Genomic DNA, 20,497 nt, shown 5'->3' with positions numbered 1-20,497 from the left:
CAGAGGGGCAGAATCCCCTCCCTCCCCTGCTGCCCACGGGGCTCTGGATGCAGCCCAGGACACGTTTGGCTCTCTGGGCTGTGAGTGCCATGGCCGGGCCATGTGCAGCCTCTCACCCACAGCACCCCCAAGCCCTTCTGGGCAGAGCTGCTCTGGGTCTGTTCATGCCCAGCCTGTGCTGGTACCAGGGGTTATTCCTACCTGGGTGCAGCACCAGCACTTGGCCTTGTTAAACCTCTTCAGATTCCCAAGGGCCACTTCTCAAGCTTGTCCCTCTGGATGGCATCCTATCCTTCAGGAGTGTCAACTGCACTTCTCAGTTTGGATTCATAGCAAATTTGCTGAGAGTGCTCTCAACTCCTTAATTTATTTTATTGAAGACACTACACAAGACTGGTCCCAGTATGGATCCCTGAGGGACACCATTTGTCACTGATGTCCATCAGGACTCTGAGCCATTGACTAGTACCCTCTGGATGTGACCATACAACCAATTCAAGGAATTATGATCTCCTTCTAGCTGCCTGTAGGGTTAGTGACATGTGATTAAGGTCAGGAGAGAATGAATGGATGTTATGCACTATGTTAAGACATAGGACAAAACTGTAGGGAAGAGCGTGGGGAGCGAGATAGATGTCAACAGAGAGAGAACTCTGTAGGTAGGAGTCAGGTTGTGAGTGGTGCAAATAATTGGGAGTCAGAGCAGCTGACAGTGCAGGGGAACAACATGAGCATGAGACTGATGGGAAAGGGAGGAAAACACAAGCGGTGAGCATAGATCTGAACAGCCTCCAAAGCTGGAAAAGAGTGGGAAGGTGCTTACACCTATCAGTTTTGGATAGCAATTTGGAAAACCTGACTGCACAAATGTTTGCAGTTAAGCTGAATTGAAAGCTTGAGATCAACACATTTGAACTCAGCTTCCTGGCATGGAGAATCAGAATCAGGAGGCAGGTGAAAAATGTAAGCAATTGAGGATGTTGTGATTATGAAGTGGTTTAATTTTCTTGTCATCTTGTCCATGGTCCTGAGTATCTACAGGGTAGAATACTGAAAATACAAAGTACACAGCAGTGGATAATGACAGCTCCCCCATTTTTGCTTTCTCTGTCTCAGTGCACATTTGTCTTCCTCTTTAATATCTTGGTAGTTCAAACTCATTTATAATATAACTACTAATAAAAGGTAGGAAGGAAATTGCCAGGTTTCAATCCTATTGAACCTTTTTCTCTCAGTACCAGGTGATTGGATTAGAAATTGCTCTTCTTGTGAGAGGAGGAATTACTGAACAGATTGTGTATTAATTCTTCACTGTACATACAAAATTGGCAAAATGAAAAGATTTTGACATCTTTTGAGATGAAACACAAGAATATGAGTCTTTTGCTTATAGAAGAGATTAGTTTATGAGTTACTAGGGCTTTACAGAGCAGAATTATTAACATATCTGATGAGCCTAATATTAATCTAGTTTATCTATACCAATACATATTGATAGAGACTAATATACTACCACTGCTGTGTGAATATTCTGATTTTTGCTGTGGTAAATTGCTTCAGAAAGACTCCATAAGAATTACCAATATAAGTTGGTAATTCAAAATCTCTGATAATTAATCAGACATTAATTATCAAACATGCAGTAGTGTAATAAACTAAAGAGATGTTTGCTTTAATACAATAAAGCCTTTCCAATTATCTCCGTCCTCTTAGTCAGATGTGTGGGTCTTAAGGCTACTTCAGTCATGACAGTAAGATCAGGTCCTGCAACTTCTCCTTCCCTTCTGGAAAGGCCTCCTGCACCCTGATGCCTTGTGACCCTCCACTTCTCTGCACATCCCTCACCCCAGACTCAGTCAGATGGTGTTCCCATGTACTCAGCTACAGATGGCAGGCTCCTGCTTGGAGAACCAAGTGGAAAAGCAGCTTTCAACCACTGATAAATTGCCTGAGACTATTAGCCCTGCAAACATAGAAGTTTTAAGCTAGTGCAGAGGATTTTGAAGAGCAGGAGTGGTTTCATGAGGTCCTGTGCCCTGCCAGCTGCCAGCCCTATGGAATCAGAATCAGAGGAGAGACTGAGGACAGGTAGTCCTGGTTTAGATAAGCATTTGCTGAGCTGCCTCCATGAACTAGTGTGTTAGAGAGGGGCTGACATGCCTACAGAGAGGAAAAGAAGGGAATAAATCCCACACTGCCCAACCAGTATGGCTCAGCACAGCTTATTCAAAGGAGGATTTATGGGAACACGTTCAGGACTCTGCTGTTACTTCATTTGGTTACTCACTGGTGGACAGAGGCCTCATTGTTCACTGTGGTCTCATCCTGCTCATTCTGTAGTCACTGGCAAAATTCCTCTCAACCACAAAGGACACAAGATAAGACTGGTCTCCCTGCTATCTTTTCCTTTCTCCATCTGTTTCCCCACCTGTGTTTACACAGGCTTTCCCTCATGCAGCAGCCCAGACATATGTTCCTGGAAATTTAACCCCTTTTTTTCTGTTTTTAACAGATACTGTGTTAGAGCTGAAGGAATGTCAATATTACTAGGGAAATCCAAACTTAGCGTTTAGGAAGTGCAGACATATTTTTATTAATTAGGTCTGGGTGCCCCATGGAGGTTTTGTTAGTTGAAGGAGTTTCCTAATTCCAGTAGATAGGTCTGCAGTAATTCATGCTGCCCAATTTTTGATGTAACTATTGCAGATCCTGCTCCCCATTGTTTTTTCCTCCACTGAAAATCCCAATGGTATCATACCTCTTTGAGTCAGTAGATAAATCAGTTTTTAGACTAACTAAAACTCATACTGCTAATTTTTATTCTATCAACTTCTAGGTATGTTGAACATGAAGAAATTAATGTGATTTAGGGAAAAAAAAATTAGGTGTATTTATGAGAGTTACTGTGTATGATATGAAACTGTATTGGCCTATCTCTTGCATTGTAATAAGAGACAAATACATGTTTTATTTTACTTACTCAAAGGCAGATACCACTATCTGTGCTTCATGTCATCATTCATCTAGCAAATCTGTCTAGAAACCAGATTCTCATTGCCGTCTTCCCAGACAATGTCCCAGAGACATATTATATAGCATCTTTTCTTTTTTTGTTTATTTTTTGCAATATGTAGTTAATTGAATACTTTTAATTTTAAATGTTTTATTTTGCTTAAATTATTGAATGCAGTTTTAACATTTACCCCTCTGCACTTGAAATTCTAATAAACTCTATCTTACATTTGCTTCAGCTTGTAGAAAGCCAATTAGACAGAACTTCTTTGACCTACCTATTATTTATGGAGCTTTTCCCCCTCTCGGAACAGTAACTGTCAGTATATTTTAGACCAGTGCAGTGGAAAATAATACCATGGGAAATGTTGAGTCACTTTAGATTATATTTTGCCACTTATTTTTTTCTGGTTACACTCTAGGTGCTTCCTTTTGATAGAATACTTTAAAAGATTTGAAGTATAATACTTATTATGAATAGAAAAAAATCTGCTGAAGTGCTTTATGTATGGACACTATATGATATGATACGATTTATAATTTTACACTTTGCAAAAATACTGCATATGGCTATTCTTCATTCAAAGTAGTGGTGGATAAAGCCTTTCAATATTCATACTATAATCCAGATAGTTAATTATAAGTAGCCCCACTGAGGTGTGATTATTCGTATTCTTAATAGCAGGGACATAATTAAATGCTTTAAGGGAGCAGGATCTCCATATCTCCATGCCAACTCGTTTGTAAAACATTTTTCAGCTGAACAGTATAGAACATTTTTCTAAAAATATTGTCTGCAAGAGGGCCTAAAAATTAAATATCTTTTTGGCACAGACTACTCTGCCATTTTGAGGCTCCATAATATGCAATAGTCCTCATAATATTGCATAATTTCTTGTTAACAAAAAAATCTTATGTTGTTATTTTGACACCATATTTTATATGGAAAATAATAATGGGTCAGAAGGACTGCTTGCTATTCAAACTCAATAATTTTTAAAAGTGCAAGAGAATTTTTAGGAAGATAGAATGAAAATAACTTATTATTTTATGTTACAAGGTAGAAGCTGATTTGGGTTTAGGAGTTTTATTAGTTAGAAAACCTAAATATAAAATTTACAGTATTCATAATAATAACACAAGTAGGAAGTCTTGCAATCTAAAAGCATAAATAAATTGTAATTATAATTATGCTAATTCATGAACAGTATACATTTTTAATTTAAACATTATATAACTAGACACAAGTATAATATGACATAGCATGCCTGGGAAATCAAATGTGGTCAACACAGATAAAGCAGAAGAAGATTTTTCAAGCACCTTCAATTTCACACAGTAGAATTCTAACTAAATTCTAACTAAATATTTGAGTTTAGATTAAATATTTAATCTAAATATTTAATTCAGAACTGACAGTCTCTGATAATTTTTAAATAATTTAATGAAAAGAAGTACAATATTTTTATAGTCAACTTTAATTAAGGTTGAATAGTTTAAATTGTAACTGTTATTGTTTGCCAAACTCAAGATTACAAGAGCATACCATAGAATACATAAGGAACTAAATGTTTTTTTTTCAATAGGCAGTAAGCATCCATTGGAATAAAAATAGAAGTAAATTAATTACATAAAATCAATTTTGGCCTTTGACACAGTGAGTATGAAAACTAAATCTGTACTAAGGCATATTATCTTAGAATCTTAGCTTAATTATTATTTTTTAAAGCATATGAAATTATTATCAGTAAAGCTGTAAGCTTTTACAAGATAATAAATAGACTATCTTAAGATATCTTTGTAGAAAGAACACTTCAATAAATTAGAAGAAAAACGTATGGATGCTCTGTTATAAATACCATTAAAGAGAAAATATGCACTTTTATTTCTATTTTATAAATTACCCTAAGCTTTTCTTCTGTCTTACAGACCTTGCTTAGAAGAATTTGATAGAACACAGGAAAATGGTCAGGATGTAAGAAATGTTCCTAAGTCTAGATGTGGCACTCAGTGCCAGGGTCTGGCTGACAGGGTGGTGTTCAGTTAAAGGTCTTAGAGGTCTTTTCCAACCTCAGTCATTCTGTGTTTCTGTTACTGGCTTTTATCTGCTCTACTAATAAAACTTGGCCACAGTTATTTTCAGTCCCTGCACATGGAAAAAAAGCAAAGAGAGGTTAGGATGAAAAATAAAAAGTTCCTGCTCAGATAACTTGCCGCTTTTTATTAAGATAAGAAACGGGTTTCTCCTAGCTAAGTGGCATAAAAGACACATTTGGAGGTAGGTAAAGAAAGGAACATACTCTCAGGGTTGTTGGCAAACCCTAAATAAATATTAAATGTTTTTAAATAAGTATTTGTCTATAAATTCTATCAAAGTTTGGGTCAATTAAATGTAGGCAGTTCTTTTCAAATGAACAATTTTTCCCCAAGTATATTTTTGCTATCTCTTCTGCTATTTTTACATTAAATTAAATAAAATACTATTAATTAAAATGTGAACATGTGGAGAACTCAGGTGTTGGTCTTCAGAGATAGAAATTTCAAATTACTACAAACAGGCAATAAAAATGTTAGCTAAACTAACGTATGTGCGTTTTGTTTGGGGAATTTCGGGTGGTTTTTTGTTATTTGTTTGGTTAGATTTTTTTAATAGGATGACTAATAAGGGCAACAGCTATCATGTATTACAAATATATATATTTAAAATAGGTTCAGTTAAATAGTTTAAAAAGCAATAAAAGACTGGAGATGGGCTATTACAGAAGTTGATTTTAATTCTAATCAGCCATCTTCAGTCCCTCCTCAAACCGAGAACTACTCAGTTATGTATCCAGGCTGCCTTATGAACCCTCTCTCCAACTGATGAACCCAGATATCTGAAAACAACTCAACAGACAATTATTGCTGTCATATTTTAAATGAAGAGGTCATGCAGGCTGTATCTCTTAACTCAAACTGACTTGTCTACAATTCCATATTTAGTGTAAACATGGTGGCAAACGCTGCAGGTTTAGCATAGCTTCCTTTTGGACAGTCCAGGTTACAAATCTGGCTCTTAAAGGTAGGAATTATCTCCATTTTCCATTCTCCTCAAGTTCTCTCCCTTGCTGCAGAAATGTTCCTCTTGAACAGTGACTATATTTTAGGATTTCTTAAAGGCAGGACTGAATTTTTTAGAACACAGATTACTTAATTCATTTAATTGCATCAAACTACATCCTGAGTAATTGTAAGACCTAGTGGTAGTTATTTAATAACTATTTAAAAAAAAAGCATGATATGTCTGGCTTTACCATTGAGTACACTAGCAATAATATACTGAAATATAAGAATAATACATTAATAATGAGAAAAAAATATAGATACATTTATTTCATGTTTTCCAGAGTTTAATAAAGAAAAAGAAAACAAAAGTGCAGATGCTTATGTTAAAGTAACATGCTATCATATGAAACAGCTTCTCCCTGTTTTCTATATTGGAGATGCTTAAGTCAACATGGAACTGGAAAATCACTCAATTTCTGAAAGAATGAGTTGCCTAGAAACTTACTGATTTTTTTTTTAAACTTGCTTGACGTTCATATAGTCCTTTCCTAAAGGGAAAAAGAACCCAACCATACTCATACTATGTGTTGTAAAGCTGGGAATTGAATGCCCCGTGCTGAATGTCCCTTGTTGTGACTGGCACAGCAAGAAAGTGCCCATCAGCTAGTTTCTGCTCAGTGGACAACTTCAGCTGCTTGACAGAAGTAAAGAACTATCAATCTCTGTAGCACGTCGAGGAGTTGCTGATATGAAGACCTGTTAGAAAATAAGGACAGCCTAAACATGGTGGTCCTGGGAAGTCTAACAAGACGGGTGGATGGAAAGAGCACTTGGAAATTTAAGTTTTGCCTGTGGTAGTTTAGTAACTCATTGCTCTCTATAAAATAAACAATATTCTAATCCACTGCCCTGTTCTTAAAAAAAATTCCCAAGTCTGTTAGACTGACTGACCCAAGCTTTTGAATTGCTTTGATTTTCCATCCATCTGCTGCTGCTGGAAGTAGTCAGCCTGAACAGCTGAAAGCACGCACAGCAACCTGTATGTCCACGACAAGAACAAGTTTCCTGTTGAGGAACTGAAGCGGTAGTCAGCTGTCCTGCACTGGAAGGACCTCTCACTAGATCCTGTAATGTTTAATCTAACAGATGATGGGAAATCACACAGCTTTGGAAGGGGACAGAAATGCATAAAAATTGATAGTTGTTTTTGATTGCTTTTAATATAAACACTATATAGCTGAAATACTGCTGAATTCATTAATTCATTACTATACAAATTTAATTTCTTCACCTAGTAAAGTGAACTTGTGTCTTTGCAAGACAAAGACGTACATACAATAATTCACTGTATGAATTTTCTGTTTATACAATGTAACATCCTAAGCTAAGAAATACGGTCCACAGAGACACGACTGGTTTGGTGTCCTTCAGTGAACTGTGAACTTGCTAACTACTGGACTCATAACTTACCTTTATCAACACAGTTTACTGTTGGTGGACACATTTCTTCTGTAGATTTTTCTATAGTCAAATGTTAATGTGACATATGAGGTAATAACATCTCGAATATAATTTATATGTAAAATGAACAGATGATGAATGGACAAGTATACACTAACACAGAAGCTGCACTGCTTCTCAGAATAAAAAAGGAATTTTTCTATATAAAAATTTCTGTATAAAATGGAAACCAGAAGTTATTGCTAGGATGGCCAGTAGATACATACCTATCCAATATCATACATGCTACTAGTGATTAATCTCCCACACATCCATATACATGGATGTTGGGGTGATTAATATGTAATACATTACATATAAATCCCCATGTCCTTATTTTCTCAAAGACAAAAGTGTTTAGACATTATGTAGCAACAGGAGAGGGCTAAAAATTATCACCTACAGTGTCATATCAGTACAGTCCATAAGAATAATGAACCTGGTCTCAGTTGGGATCAAAACTTGATCCTTACAAAAGGCCTGTTAATCCTATTATTTACAATTCATCCTGTGGGCTATGTCACTTACCTCACCTCATTCAGATTTTCCTGAAGTGAGCTTTCCTTATTGCTGTCTTTCAGATATGTAGAATTTCTCATGCAGAGTGTTCTGTCCCATGAATGCAATAGTAAAATACAACTTATGCATACCCTGTTTTATGAGAAACCAATATAGGCAAGCTCCTTTAGAAATTCAGAGTGTTCCAAAAATTGAACCTGATCCAGCTTTTGCTGAAATCCTGCCACAGAATCATAGAACCACTTAGACTGAAAAGACCTTTGGATTGTTGAGTCCGACTGTTAACCCAGCACTAACAACTCTATCACTCAGCCATGTCCCACATGTGTGTGCAACTGCTATGCTGGTGATCAGTTTTGACTATTACAACTTTCAGAATAAGGTTAGCTTTAAACTTATATCACTGAACATTTCAGTTAGAATCTTCACAGCAGAAAGTACATTGTATTTGAGCCCATTTCCATATTCTTTTGAGGGCTGTCTTTTTATGTGACAAAGACACATGATTTTCACAAATGAATTACTTAAATTTGCATTAAACGTGGACTGTAATAACAAATTAATGTTTTTAGTATCATTCTGTGTTTTCAAACTGCCACTTTTAATTAGGGCACTGACTGACATTGTTTCACAGTGTTCTAGGTAACAGCTGTCCACAAAAATTAAATAATTAAAGCAAAATTTGCATTCAGAATTTAATTACAGGTTCATTGTAGCCTAATACAGAATTTTTAATTGGAATTTAAGACATTCTTTTGTTTGGAAAGGAAAGATAGTAATATTTGACACACTGAAAGTGTCATGATGAAGGCAATGCACCATGCCAAATGCACGTATCAGTGATATCAGTGAGTAATATACTGCTGACACTTTATTTTTATGTTAATAGAGCACCTTGTTTATCCAAGTTGTTTAAAAATAGTCTATGCCTTTTATGTTCCACTACACACTCTTATGTTATTATTGTATTTCTTAGTCTATTTAAATCAACTGAACATCAAGTAGAGTGTAATTGTTAAGGGCACCTGATGTACTTGATGCCTCTAAGGCTCATTTTAAATATTTCATGGCTATTTTCATGAAAAACAAACACTTTGGTTTATTTAAATGAACACAAGTGTTTAATGAGAACACATTTCAATAAACTGTGTTCCTCCTCTGGTCCTGGTAAGGAAGATTTCATATATTATTTTTTATTATGCTTGAGGTCTGTCCAAATAGCTGATAGATTAGCACATACAATTTGTGAATACTTTAGTCTAATGAACAGACTACAAATGATGCTATTGATACATATTACAAGGCAATATAGATAATGTAACGGTGACTATAATACAGTTCTAATCAGTCAAGAAATACCACTGGAAACGCAGTATGTGGGTATTCATTCACAGTATTTTTTATGTAAGGAAACTGTAGTTCAGAGCATTCAGCTGGACTTGAGAACACAAACCTGTCTTAGCTTACTGAGGAGGCAGGTTCCACAGCAGCACTCCCTCACCAGTGTCTGGGCACTGAGACATTTGTCATATCTTTTCTGACCCCTTGTTTATTATATTATCTAACTAGTAGGATTAGAGATATTGAAAGCCTTCCAGACTTAGAGTCTTCAACCAGAAGTTGTGGGTTGACAGAATCTGCACATCATAGTTTTCATTGATTTTTTTCCCTTCACCTTGACAAAAAATAATAGAAGATGAAAGAAGATGAAGAAAAAAAGTAATTATTTGTTGTAGTAATATCCATTAATTCCATGGTACCAATATCCTGTGATGAAACCTAACAGTCTCTTTCTAAGTAATCTACAATACAGTTGTCAAGATTATTAATGATGAAAACTGTACTTCCTCTAATTTTTTCTGCACTTTTCAAATCCCACTAACGGGGATTTAGGAGATGCTGTTTATTTGGGGGGCATTTGATGCTTTTTATATTCAAGTATTTGTTGAGAGTAGCAGAAGACACCTATTTATGTGTCTTTATTGTTTGCAGCAATTTTAATTGAAGAGAGCTAAAAATCAAAAGGTGATTATTAGTCACACAGACTTTCCAGAGAGTTTTCCCTAAATTCAACTATGTATTGTAAAACCTTATTATTTGTGAGACTTAAATATCTTAGGAAATAGAACTGCATTTAACTGCTCCCTTTGGGCAAAATATCCTTCACTTGTAACTACAATGCAGTGGGTTCAGTCTAAGGAGGTCAGGCTAAGCTAGGAGTGAGAAAAGGAAAGGACTGACTTCTGTTACACCTGGCTGGTTCTTTACAGTAAAGTGTCATTATTTCATGGGCATCAAGTTTTGTGAGGGACTTTAGGTCAAGTCTCTTACCAGTATTTTCTATAAATTTTCTACTTTACTCTTCTGATAGTCCCTATAAATTCTCCCCAAAACTATTGGGGTTTAAGTACATTCTCTGCTAGTACTGATCCAATGTTAATTTACATTGATTTATCCACTGTAATTTAAGCATCTTATCCCCTAAGCCTTCAGGGTTAGATAGCATGTGGAAATTCCTCAAGAAGTATGAGACAAAAAAAATCAAGGTTCTTCATATTCTAGATTAATAAAAAATATATTTCTTAAAGACATACAGCAAAAAAAATCCAAACCAAGAACTAGGTTGGTACTTTGTAGAACTGAAGTCTACAGAATTATTTATCAGTTGGTTTTCCACACTTGAAAATGATTGTTTGATTGAAATTGAGCATGTAATGGACAAAAAAGCAAGGTAGAAGAGTTTCCTACTTTTGTATTTAAATACAAAGTATGAACTCACAGCCCTTGATTGCTGGAACTGAGTAGGGAAACTGTCTCTCACCCTGCTTTAGCTCAAGTATTTTCTGATATTTCTAATTGTGCTCTTAGTCCCCAGTTTAAAAATGGGATGAACTCAAACACTACTTTTTGCAAATGAATTTCTAATTTTCTGTATTTTAATCTAAATAGCATAAATAAATATTCTACACCACGTGTTTTGCTCAGATACCGACTTTGGCCTCTACGCAGTCACCTTGATACTGTGGGTTGAAGAATTAGAAGTCAAAAGTTTGGGGCTGTTTCCTGGGACTCTGCACATAGCTTCAGTTTCAGCTGTTCCAGAACAATGAATTCCTCTTGAGGGCACTTGCAGAGAAAGGCTACTAGACTAATGATATGAATTCCACTTTTTAACCTAATGAGAAAAAAGGTCAAATGTTTTAAGTTTTCTCTCCCCAACTGTCGTGGTTTGACACAGAAAAAGAATTTTTCCGGAAGGAAGAGGTCAATTTGGACATTGACCAATTGAAGGTGGACACGCCTCTGAGAACACAGACGGGTTAAAAGCAGAATTCCTAGGAAAACTTGCTCTCTTTGGTTCCGGTCAGTGTGCAGTGCAGGACTCTCCCCTGCCCGGCCACGAGCTGGGTGGGGGACAGGAAAAGCCATGTGGCCTTCGGAGGCAGGCCCAAGGGTGGAGGGACTGGAACTGGGCTGGCCCCCTGCAGATGGAAGGGTGGAGAAATCTGGGATGTCTCCATCCCCCCCCCAGAGTCTCTCCCTCTCCCTAGAGAGAGAAAGAGACGGCGGTGGTTTTATCAGCAGTTCACCGCGGGGAAGGAGAAGAGCGGGGGGGCCGCAAGGTGCCCAGCGGGCTGTGGGAGCTGGAGCCTGGGCAGCGAGCCATATCTGGGAGTCGGGACTTTTAACCCTTCCTTGAGAAAATGAAAGCTTTGTGAAATTTTTCTCCTCCTCGGGTTGAAAGAGAGAAAGAGAAACACCCTGGGACCTGGGATGTTGGAAGGAGAAATTCTAGGTGGGAGGAGATGATGGAGTGGCTTTTGGCTGGACTTTTTCTTGTTAGCTACAGACTGAACTGATCTTCTCCTCCGAGAGAGACTGTATTTTAGGAGGATGCCAAAGAGACCATGCTTCAGCTGGGAAAAGACAGAAGTGGAGCAAACAGAGAAAAGTTAAGGAAGTTTGTGGTGGTGCCCCCTGTCTTCACAGAGGAAGAAGAGAAGAAGATTTCTGTTCTTGGACCCTCAGCCCCAGGGGAAAATGGGGGGGACTGTTAGTCCCAAAAATGAAAAACTGAATTGTTGTTTTTTCCCCTCTTGGCAGGGCATCCTTGAAAGGAAATATCTTAAAAGCAGTCTGTCCATCCATGCATTGGTGGTGAGAGCACTGTGCATGGAAAGGAGAGGGTCACCACTGGCAAACTTTTTTTCTCCGGGCGGTGCCATGTGGTGACATGGAAGCACAGGATGTGGCACCTGTGTTTCTTGGGGGGTCTGTGGCACAGGAGAGGCTCCTCTCTCCCTGCAGATGGACTGGGTGTTGATTATCTGGAGGGTGGAAACCTGATTGGGGTCCAGATTGTATCTCACTGTGGTTTGTTGGAGGTGGGAGGAGGAATGCTTTGGAAAGTTTTCATTTTGAATTGTGTGTGTTTCTTTTTTTTTTTTTTCCCTCTTTTATAGTAGCATAGTGGTAGTAGTTTAATAAAGTTTTTTTCTTGTTATTAGGGTTGGGCCTGCTTTGCTCTGTTCTTGATTGCATTTCACAGCATTCAGTTAAGAGATTGCATTTTCATAGGGGGCACTGGCATCGTGCCAGTGTCAAACCATGACACCAACATACCTAGGACATAAACATCAAGGAAACAGAAGGCATGCTCATGCTTCAAGCATTTTTTTTCTCAGAACAGCTCTTATATTCAAATATCATTACATCATGATATTATGTATTGTACTAGTTTAGTAAATCTGGTGAATGATTAAAGGGATTGGTCCTCTATGGCAGTGGTGTATTTAAAAGAAAATCAACAGAATCAACAGGGTTAATTCAGCACTTGGGTTAATCAAAGCCATCAAGCTATATTTGACAGCTGATGGATCATTTCTTGGAACTTGAAGCACTATTTTAAAAAGGCTTCATAAAATCTGAGTTCATACCAAGAAATCTTATCAGCAGGGCTCTTAAAGGACATGAATTATTTTTTCAGAGTAGCAAAAATAGAACCAAATACCTTCAGAATTGTCCCTGCAACCTTATGTAAGCAGAAAGAGAAAAATTGCTGCTGAGTACTGAATTATTACTTGTTAGCATGCAATCGATTTCAAACTTTAAAGTTTTACAGGGTTCAGTAACTTCTTTGTTTTCAGTGTGTGCTGAATTTTTCTTTCCTCAGAGATCTGCCTTTTAACCAAGGGCCGTCGAACTGCCAGTGTACGAGCAGACACGTACTGTCGTCTGTACTCCCTCTCAGTGGACAACTTCAACGAGGTCCTGGAAGAGTACCCCATGATGAGAAGGGCCTTTGAAACGGTGGCAATTGATAGACTTGACAGGATAGGTATTTATTTCCTTTTCTCACATATGATTAATTCTTAAAACCCTTCTGCATTTTCTTTCCTTGAACTGCACGATAAAATAGCTCTCTTTAAAAGTTTTTTTTTTTTCTGTTATGCTGCAGTAAATGTTTTCTTGATCTATAAATAACACATGTGCAGACAAGAATTTTGCAATCTCACTTTTAAATAATAAAAACCACAGAGTTTTAGAAAGGTCTTGTATTCCTCTGAGGATTATTTTTCATACTTTGATTATCATTAGTATTATTTATTAATCCTGTAGATTTCTTTTGCTGCCTTCAGCACTTGATAGGATTTATGCTGTGTCACGAGCAGTAAATGACATTTTCCTAAATAAATTGCTTACGGATGACATCTATAATGCTGGGAAGAGATGAAGCATCTCAGCACTCACAAACCCGTTGTTTGTTGAAGTGAATTAATCCTTTGCAGCAGGGCTCTCATTTTCCTCACAACATAGGCACTGCAAACTTTGATGGCTGCACACTGGCACTGCTCAGATCTACCTGCAATCAGAAAAGCAGTGCAATAATAGTCAAGTGAAAGGCAGAAGGGTATGGTAGATTATCAAAACATGAGGTGTAAACTTGCTGTTCCAGTATTTGGGACCTCCCAACAGGACATAATAGGCAAAGCATAAAGTCTTTGGTCAGGAGAACTGCACTCTGATTATCATTACTGGCACTCATTTTAAAATTCAGCTGAAAAAAAAAGTCTCTTATCCCATTTGGTGGCATTTCCTCAGCTTCACAAGAAAATTTCAGTCTGAGGATTTCTCCACAATCACTCAATGCATTAGACTCCTAGTTTGTCTTGCAAGACTCTGGAAATACAATCTAGCTCTAAGTAATATGTGCTTTAAATATATTAGCACTAAAGCTCCAGTCTGTCCTTGGAGTAGCAATCCCATTTGAAGTGCATTGTTGTACTCAAAAAAAACCCAAAAAACAAAAAGCAAAACCCAACACCCCCCCCCCCAAAAAAAAAAAAAGGCAACAGAAAAAAAACAGACCCCAGGAGTTGAATGCCATTGTGTTCCCAAGCATCTGATGACTCAGACAGAATAGCGTCTACATCTTACTGACACTGTGAGCCATCAAGCAGACATCAGGTCACAGTGTACAGCAGTCCTCACTGTGCAAGCAGGTGTCACATTATTCATGAGTTCATAGTAGTTCACAAACACTTAAAAACACTGGTTACTACTGACGTCTAGTAACTAGTTCCCAGTAATGTGCTAGATGGCAGGTGTACTTTTAATATATGTAACTGTTTAGTGGAAATTCAGACGGTTTCCAACGAGAGAGAAAGATTATGTAGGGGCAGAGCACGACAACATTTTCTGACAGTTGTTCAGGAAATTGGAGTTCTTATATGTAATTGTAGTAATAACAGCAAAGTGCAAGTGAAGGGGCAGAGGAAGGCCAGGTGTCGGAGCGCGGCGAGGGCTGCGGGCGGGCTGGATGCAGAGCACGGCCGCGGGGAGCTGCGGCAGTGCCAGCGTGGCACAGCCCTTCCTGCCCCGGGCTGGCGGACGAGCGATGCCCGCTCAGTCTCCGCTGCCTGCCGAGGCTTTTACAGGAGACAGTCCTCAGCCACGGGGGCCGAAACGCAGAGCCAGGGCGGGACTCTGCCCCTGCACCCCGCGCTCACTAACTCTTGTGCCTCTCTGTGAAGGGAAGAAGAACTCGATCCTGCTGCAGAAGTTCCAGAAGGACCTCAACACCGGCGTCTTCAACAACCAAGAGAATGAGATCTTGAAGCAGATCGTGAAGCACGACAGGGAGATGGTGCAGACCATCGCCCCGGTGAGCCTGCAGCAGATGCCAGCCCTCAACTCCAGCACGTCGGCCTCGTCGCGCGGCAGGACGCAGTCCCCTCCGGTGTACACCAGCAGCAGCCTCTCGCACACCAACCTGCACTCGCCCTCGCCCAGCACGCAGCCGCCCCAGCAGGCTGTCATCCTGTCGCCCTGCTCCTACACCACGGCCGTCTGCAGCCCGCCGGTACAGAGCCCGCTGGCCGGCCGAACTTTCCAGTACGCCTCGCCGACCGCCTCGCAGCTCTCCCTCATGCAGCAGCAGCAGCAGCAGCAGCAGCAGCAGCAGCAGCAGCCGCCGCAGGCGGCGCAGCAGCCGCCGGGCGCCGCGCAGAAGAACGAGGTGCACAAGAGCACCCAGGCCCTCCACAACACCAATCTGACGCGGGAGGTGCGGCCGCTCTCCGCCTCGCAGCCCTCCCTGCCGCACGAGATCTCGACCCTGATCGCCAGGCCTCACCCCACCGTGGGGGAGTCCCTGGCCTCCCTGCCGCAGCCCGCTCCGGGCCCCGGCGTGCCCCCGGCCGGCCGCGCCTCCGTGCCCCAGCGGGTCTCGCTGTTCCGGCAGATGTCCTCGGGAGCCATCCCCCCGAACCGCGGGGCCGCGCCGCCCGCCGCCCCGCTGCAAAGGGATTCTTCCACAGTCTTAAGCACAGAGCCCGAGGGAGACAAACCGCGGTTCGCCTCAAACTTATGATCCCTGGTGACTGTGAGCAATAGACTTGCAACAAACCGAGCACCATCCCCCGAACTGTTTTAGCCTGTTTCCTAATGTGCCCCAGCAGTCTACTATCAGAAAAATAATTTAGACAGCTTTGCCCTATGTAACGAATGTAAAAGTTATATATATATATATATATATATATATATATATAAAGGCAGTTAAAAAAACTTGTTTGAGTTCACGTCTTCCTTTTTTGCAACCATTGCAGAAGATTAAAATTAGCGCTAATATTACCTATTTTTAATGTGTTGACTTTAAAATCAGCCTAACAGATTTCTCTGTTTATGAGATTGGCTGTTTTCATGGGGAAATTGTCAACACAACGGCAAACTTCAAATAACTATATTAAAAAAAAAAAAAAGGAAAGAAAACCATCCATTTAACTAACACATAGCACTGACTGAGTGATATTCTGAAACCTTTGTTTCATCATTTACTGTGTATATGTTGTTAATTTCTTGTGAAGAATTCAGTTGTTATTTCATGTTGCATTTCATACGTTAGCACCATCCATTGGAATTTAGATTGGAAGAGAATTGTATTGCAAACACCTGCAGTGTAAAGGGAGGCACTAGCACTCCTCCGGATAGTTTGTAACATCATGGCATGTCAACCCTTCTGTTGTCTAAAAGAATTGGGTGGACTTTGATCTTCACACTGCTAAAGACTTTTCAAAAGACTAAATATTTCCATTGTAAATAACTTTTTAGACCCAAGCATAAATAGATGCTGTGTGGTGTACCATTGCAAAGTCTTTGTTTAGGAATTTAGGTTCCGCTTTTCACTTCAAAATTTACAGTTTTAAAATTTGTTAAAGCTAAGTGCAACACAACTGTTAAATTGTAATGCAATGGCTTAAAACCTACAGTGTTACTTTTATATGCGTTTTATGCAAAATTGTACGCTTGATCCTGCAAACCGCTTGTACTTCACCAATACCATCACTTTTCTTCTTCTTGCCCTCAGTAGCATCTGAGAATATTCCATGCATGCTTTGAAAAAAAAAAGACAATAAAAATAGGTTTGGTCAGTAGGAAAAGGCTTTACGGTATCTTAGAAAATAATAACCATTCATTAATTGTGTCTACCTTAAAATTCCTGTAATGCTGACTTTGAATCTCTGGTTTAAGTCTAGAAGTGAGGTTTTTCATTTAAAGGATTATTTGTAAACCACAGCTTGATTTAGACTTTCAGGTGCTTTCTGTGTCTTCACTGTAGTTTTGTAGTTGACTGTGGTGTTGATTTACAAAAATAAATATAATATAGCATCAAGTCTGTCTGGAAATGCACGATTTGCTCTGTGTATATTGTAATTAAATGGTTAGTATATCCTAAGGCATGTAGTGTCAAACATAGCCCATAGGTATGAGGTTTATTATTTTTTATGTCTTCAAAAAAGAAAGGAAATGGTGACAGAAAGCAGGGTTAAAGCATACTGTTTTGTGAACATTTTGTTTTGTTTGCTCAAACCTTCACATTATCTTATCCACAAAAAAAAAAAAAAAAAATTCGTAATCATTTGTGCCTGATTTGTCACGTTAAATAGAGAGTGAAACTAAATGTGTCATAATTTAACTCACTGAAAAATCAGCATTATGGATATGATACAAGCATATATATATTCTGTTCCTTAGAACCCAGCTGACTCTGTTAAGACAATGGATGCAAAGGAGTTCTCCTCTTCCCATCAATGCTGAGTTTAATGATGCATGGAAAAATTAAATAACATCACAAACTACGTAATGCAGTGAATCCAGATGTACTTGAGAGCCAAGTAAATTCTCTAAAGCTAACAGAGCTTGAACCCGTGCTGCCTGTTATTCCTTTTACTAAAGTGGTACATCAAATAAATTTTATTAAAATCTTCCCATTTTTTTGCTGACTCACATTCACCAGTAAAGATCGATGTAATTAACCCACTAACATGCTGCTGCCATTAATTTAAGTGACCTGGAGTGGAAATGGGGAAATGATTGTTTAAAAAAGTGTCTCAAACATTATGGATACGCTGCAAGACCATTTATTTATGAGTACAATACCCCTTATATTATTTTAATGCTAACAAATTCTGTCAGTTAATTAAGATCATATACTGATCTTGAAAACTGTTTAAGGTTTACATTTAATAGGAGAAATGGGGTTAGTAGCAAAATATTTTTATATATATTTTTATTTTATTTTAAGCACTATGAAGAAATATTAATTCACATGGTCTTTCAGTGAAACCATAAATAATTTTTAATGACTTTGTAATAGAGTGGACAATATCTAGGATTTGTATGTTAATTTAAAAAAATGGTACAGGGTATAAAATTATATACGTATATATATATATGTATGTATGAATGTATATATACTTAGATTAAGAAACAAATGACTCACATTCCTGTAATATAAAAGTCCATTGCTAGTTTCAGAAGTGACCTATTTTCTCTGTACATAAGTAGGCCCATAAGTATGAAATCTCACATCTGTACAAGATGAAATGTATTAATGAAAAAGATTGGATCTTACTGCTGCTGGGAAGACTATAGATCTGGGTCTTACAATAATTGTATGATCAGGGATGAGTTAGATTTTTTTGTCTTTGCTCAAAGCCATAAATAAACAAATATAAAAGATTATTAATAAATTGAAGAAAATATATAAAAAAATAAAACCATGATTTTTTTTCCTTCCAATATCTGTGTAACTGAGCCAAGTTTTGCTTTACCTTAAAAGAAGAACTGTTTGCTTATCTTTTTTCTTTGTTCTGTGCCCAAAAGTGATATGCACTGAATATGGGGAGGTGGAGAAAAAGCTGCCTGAGTAATTCTGTACGTTCCTGAAATAAGAAGGCTTAGAAACTCAAGGATACTACTTGATTTACACAAGCAGTTCCTAAGATGTGTTTCCTCTGCAGATTAGAGAAATTTATTTTCCAAAAAAACTCTCATGTAAGCTATAACCATTTATCAGAAATATATCATGATTGCAAATATTTGAAAGTTCAGCTTGGTTTTACATATTAAATATCCTGGGGGAGAATTACAAATAGTTGTTAGTGTAACTTAAGGAAAATGTATTCTACTATATTTTTAGCCTATCTTACTGTATGTACCCAGATGATGTACTTCTGCACTTATGTATAAGAGTTGAGATTTCAAGGCATCATTGACATGGAAGTAATGTTCATTAATCGCACTTTAGGTCATTGTAAATTAAAAAACACAGTCCATTCAAATCAATAGCACATGGTGTGTTTTACATTACCTTAAGTAGGATCAATAGAATTGATAAACTGATTTTAAGCAAGCGTGGATAGTTGCAAATTTTAAATTTGCACTTTAAAATGTATTGTGAATTCCTTTCACAAGTATTTCTTCTTTCTTTTTTTACTTTGCATTGCTAAATTATAGCTCTTTTCCAGTGCTAGGCAATGAAGTGATTTCAGCTTTGAATCAGAAGAATTTTGTTAAGCATCAAAATCTAGTTCTCCTGTCTGCATTTGACCACTTCACAAGTATACATTGCTGTATGGTCCAGTCTTGTTATTTCATACATGTTTCTATCCAGAACCAAACAAAACAAAGGGTTGTTTTTAAGTGGTGTTTCATATCAGTACATATGATATTGATGTATATTTACATACTAATTTATATATTTTTAGAATCTCTTAATTTCTAATATATCTGTCTACCTCAGCATACTTCCTACCTTACTTTGGACTGCAATCAAAGTAAATTTTATTCTGAATAGAAAACTTTCATGCCTTGGTGCATGTCATTAAGAGGTAAACTTAATAGTTTTGTTTTCGAAATTGAATTCTCATACTGATTTCAGTATTTCTGTACAGGTGCATTATTTTTTATTGTATAACTGACATTGTTCAGTGGAGAAAAAAGCATTTTATTTGAAAAACATTATAGTAAACTTTTTAATTAATCTGAAATTCAGCTGCTCTGGGAATACTCAGTGACAGTAATTTCTGCTGTACAAAAGATCTCTGTTCACAAAAAAAATCGCTACACTATAGGAACAGAAAGTGTTTACAAATCATAGGTCTGAGGTACAAGCATTACTCTATTAGAATTGGATGTGCAAATTTATTTCTTTAGTGGTTTGGCCTTTCTTTCCCTTTTTTTTGAAACAAGGGACTGTAAGAGCATTAATATTGTCCCAGACTATGTCATAAGAAAAATACATGCTGTGAATTTTGAATTTATAGATTTTGCATCAACAATTAGTACCCAGTGCTTGCATACTTAGCCCTGTGAATCATCATCTTGATCATCTTAACATCACAAAATCTGCAATGTTCTGTGGGTGGTATGTTATGACCACTATTCATGTTTAAACACCTTTTCTTCAGAAAGCCAAATATGTGCAGTCTGTTTCCTGTTTTCACTGCAGTGTAGAGGTTTTAAGTAGAGATCTGGTTTTGAAATCTAAAAAGTTCCTATGTATCAGAGAACAATAACTGCAGATTTCAGTTTTCATGTGGGCAGTTAGGCATTTTGGGCTCCTAGGCCAGTCTGTCCT

General features: G+C 37.9%; 1 protein-coding gene across 1 annotated transcript in view; it reads left to right on the top strand.

Annotated features, from left to right (window-relative positions):
• The window catches only part of HCN1 (hyperpolarization activated cyclic nucleotide gated potassium channel 1), a 192,966-nt gene extending 174,309 nt beyond the window's left edge, over window positions 1-18,657 (top strand). The window contains exons 7-8 of the mRNA XM_030257549.4: window positions 13,250-13,414; window positions 15,111-18,657. Of these exons, the coding sequence (XP_030113409.4) occupies window positions 13,250-13,414; window positions 15,111-15,949 (1,004 nt within the window). The 3' untranslated portion in view covers window positions 15,950-18,657. The remainder of the gene's footprint in view (window positions 1-13,249; window positions 13,415-15,110) is intronic.
• The last annotated feature ends 1,840 nt before the right edge of the window (window positions 18,658-20,497 follow it).

Source organism: Taeniopygia guttata, chromosome Z (genome assembly GCF_048771995.1).
Source record: "Taeniopygia guttata chromosome Z, bTaeGut7.mat, whole genome shotgun sequence".
NCBI classification, from domain to species: domain Eukaryota; kingdom Metazoa; phylum Chordata; class Aves; order Passeriformes; family Estrildidae; genus Taeniopygia; species Taeniopygia guttata.
This window is presented reverse-complemented; position numbering and strand designations above follow the sequence as displayed.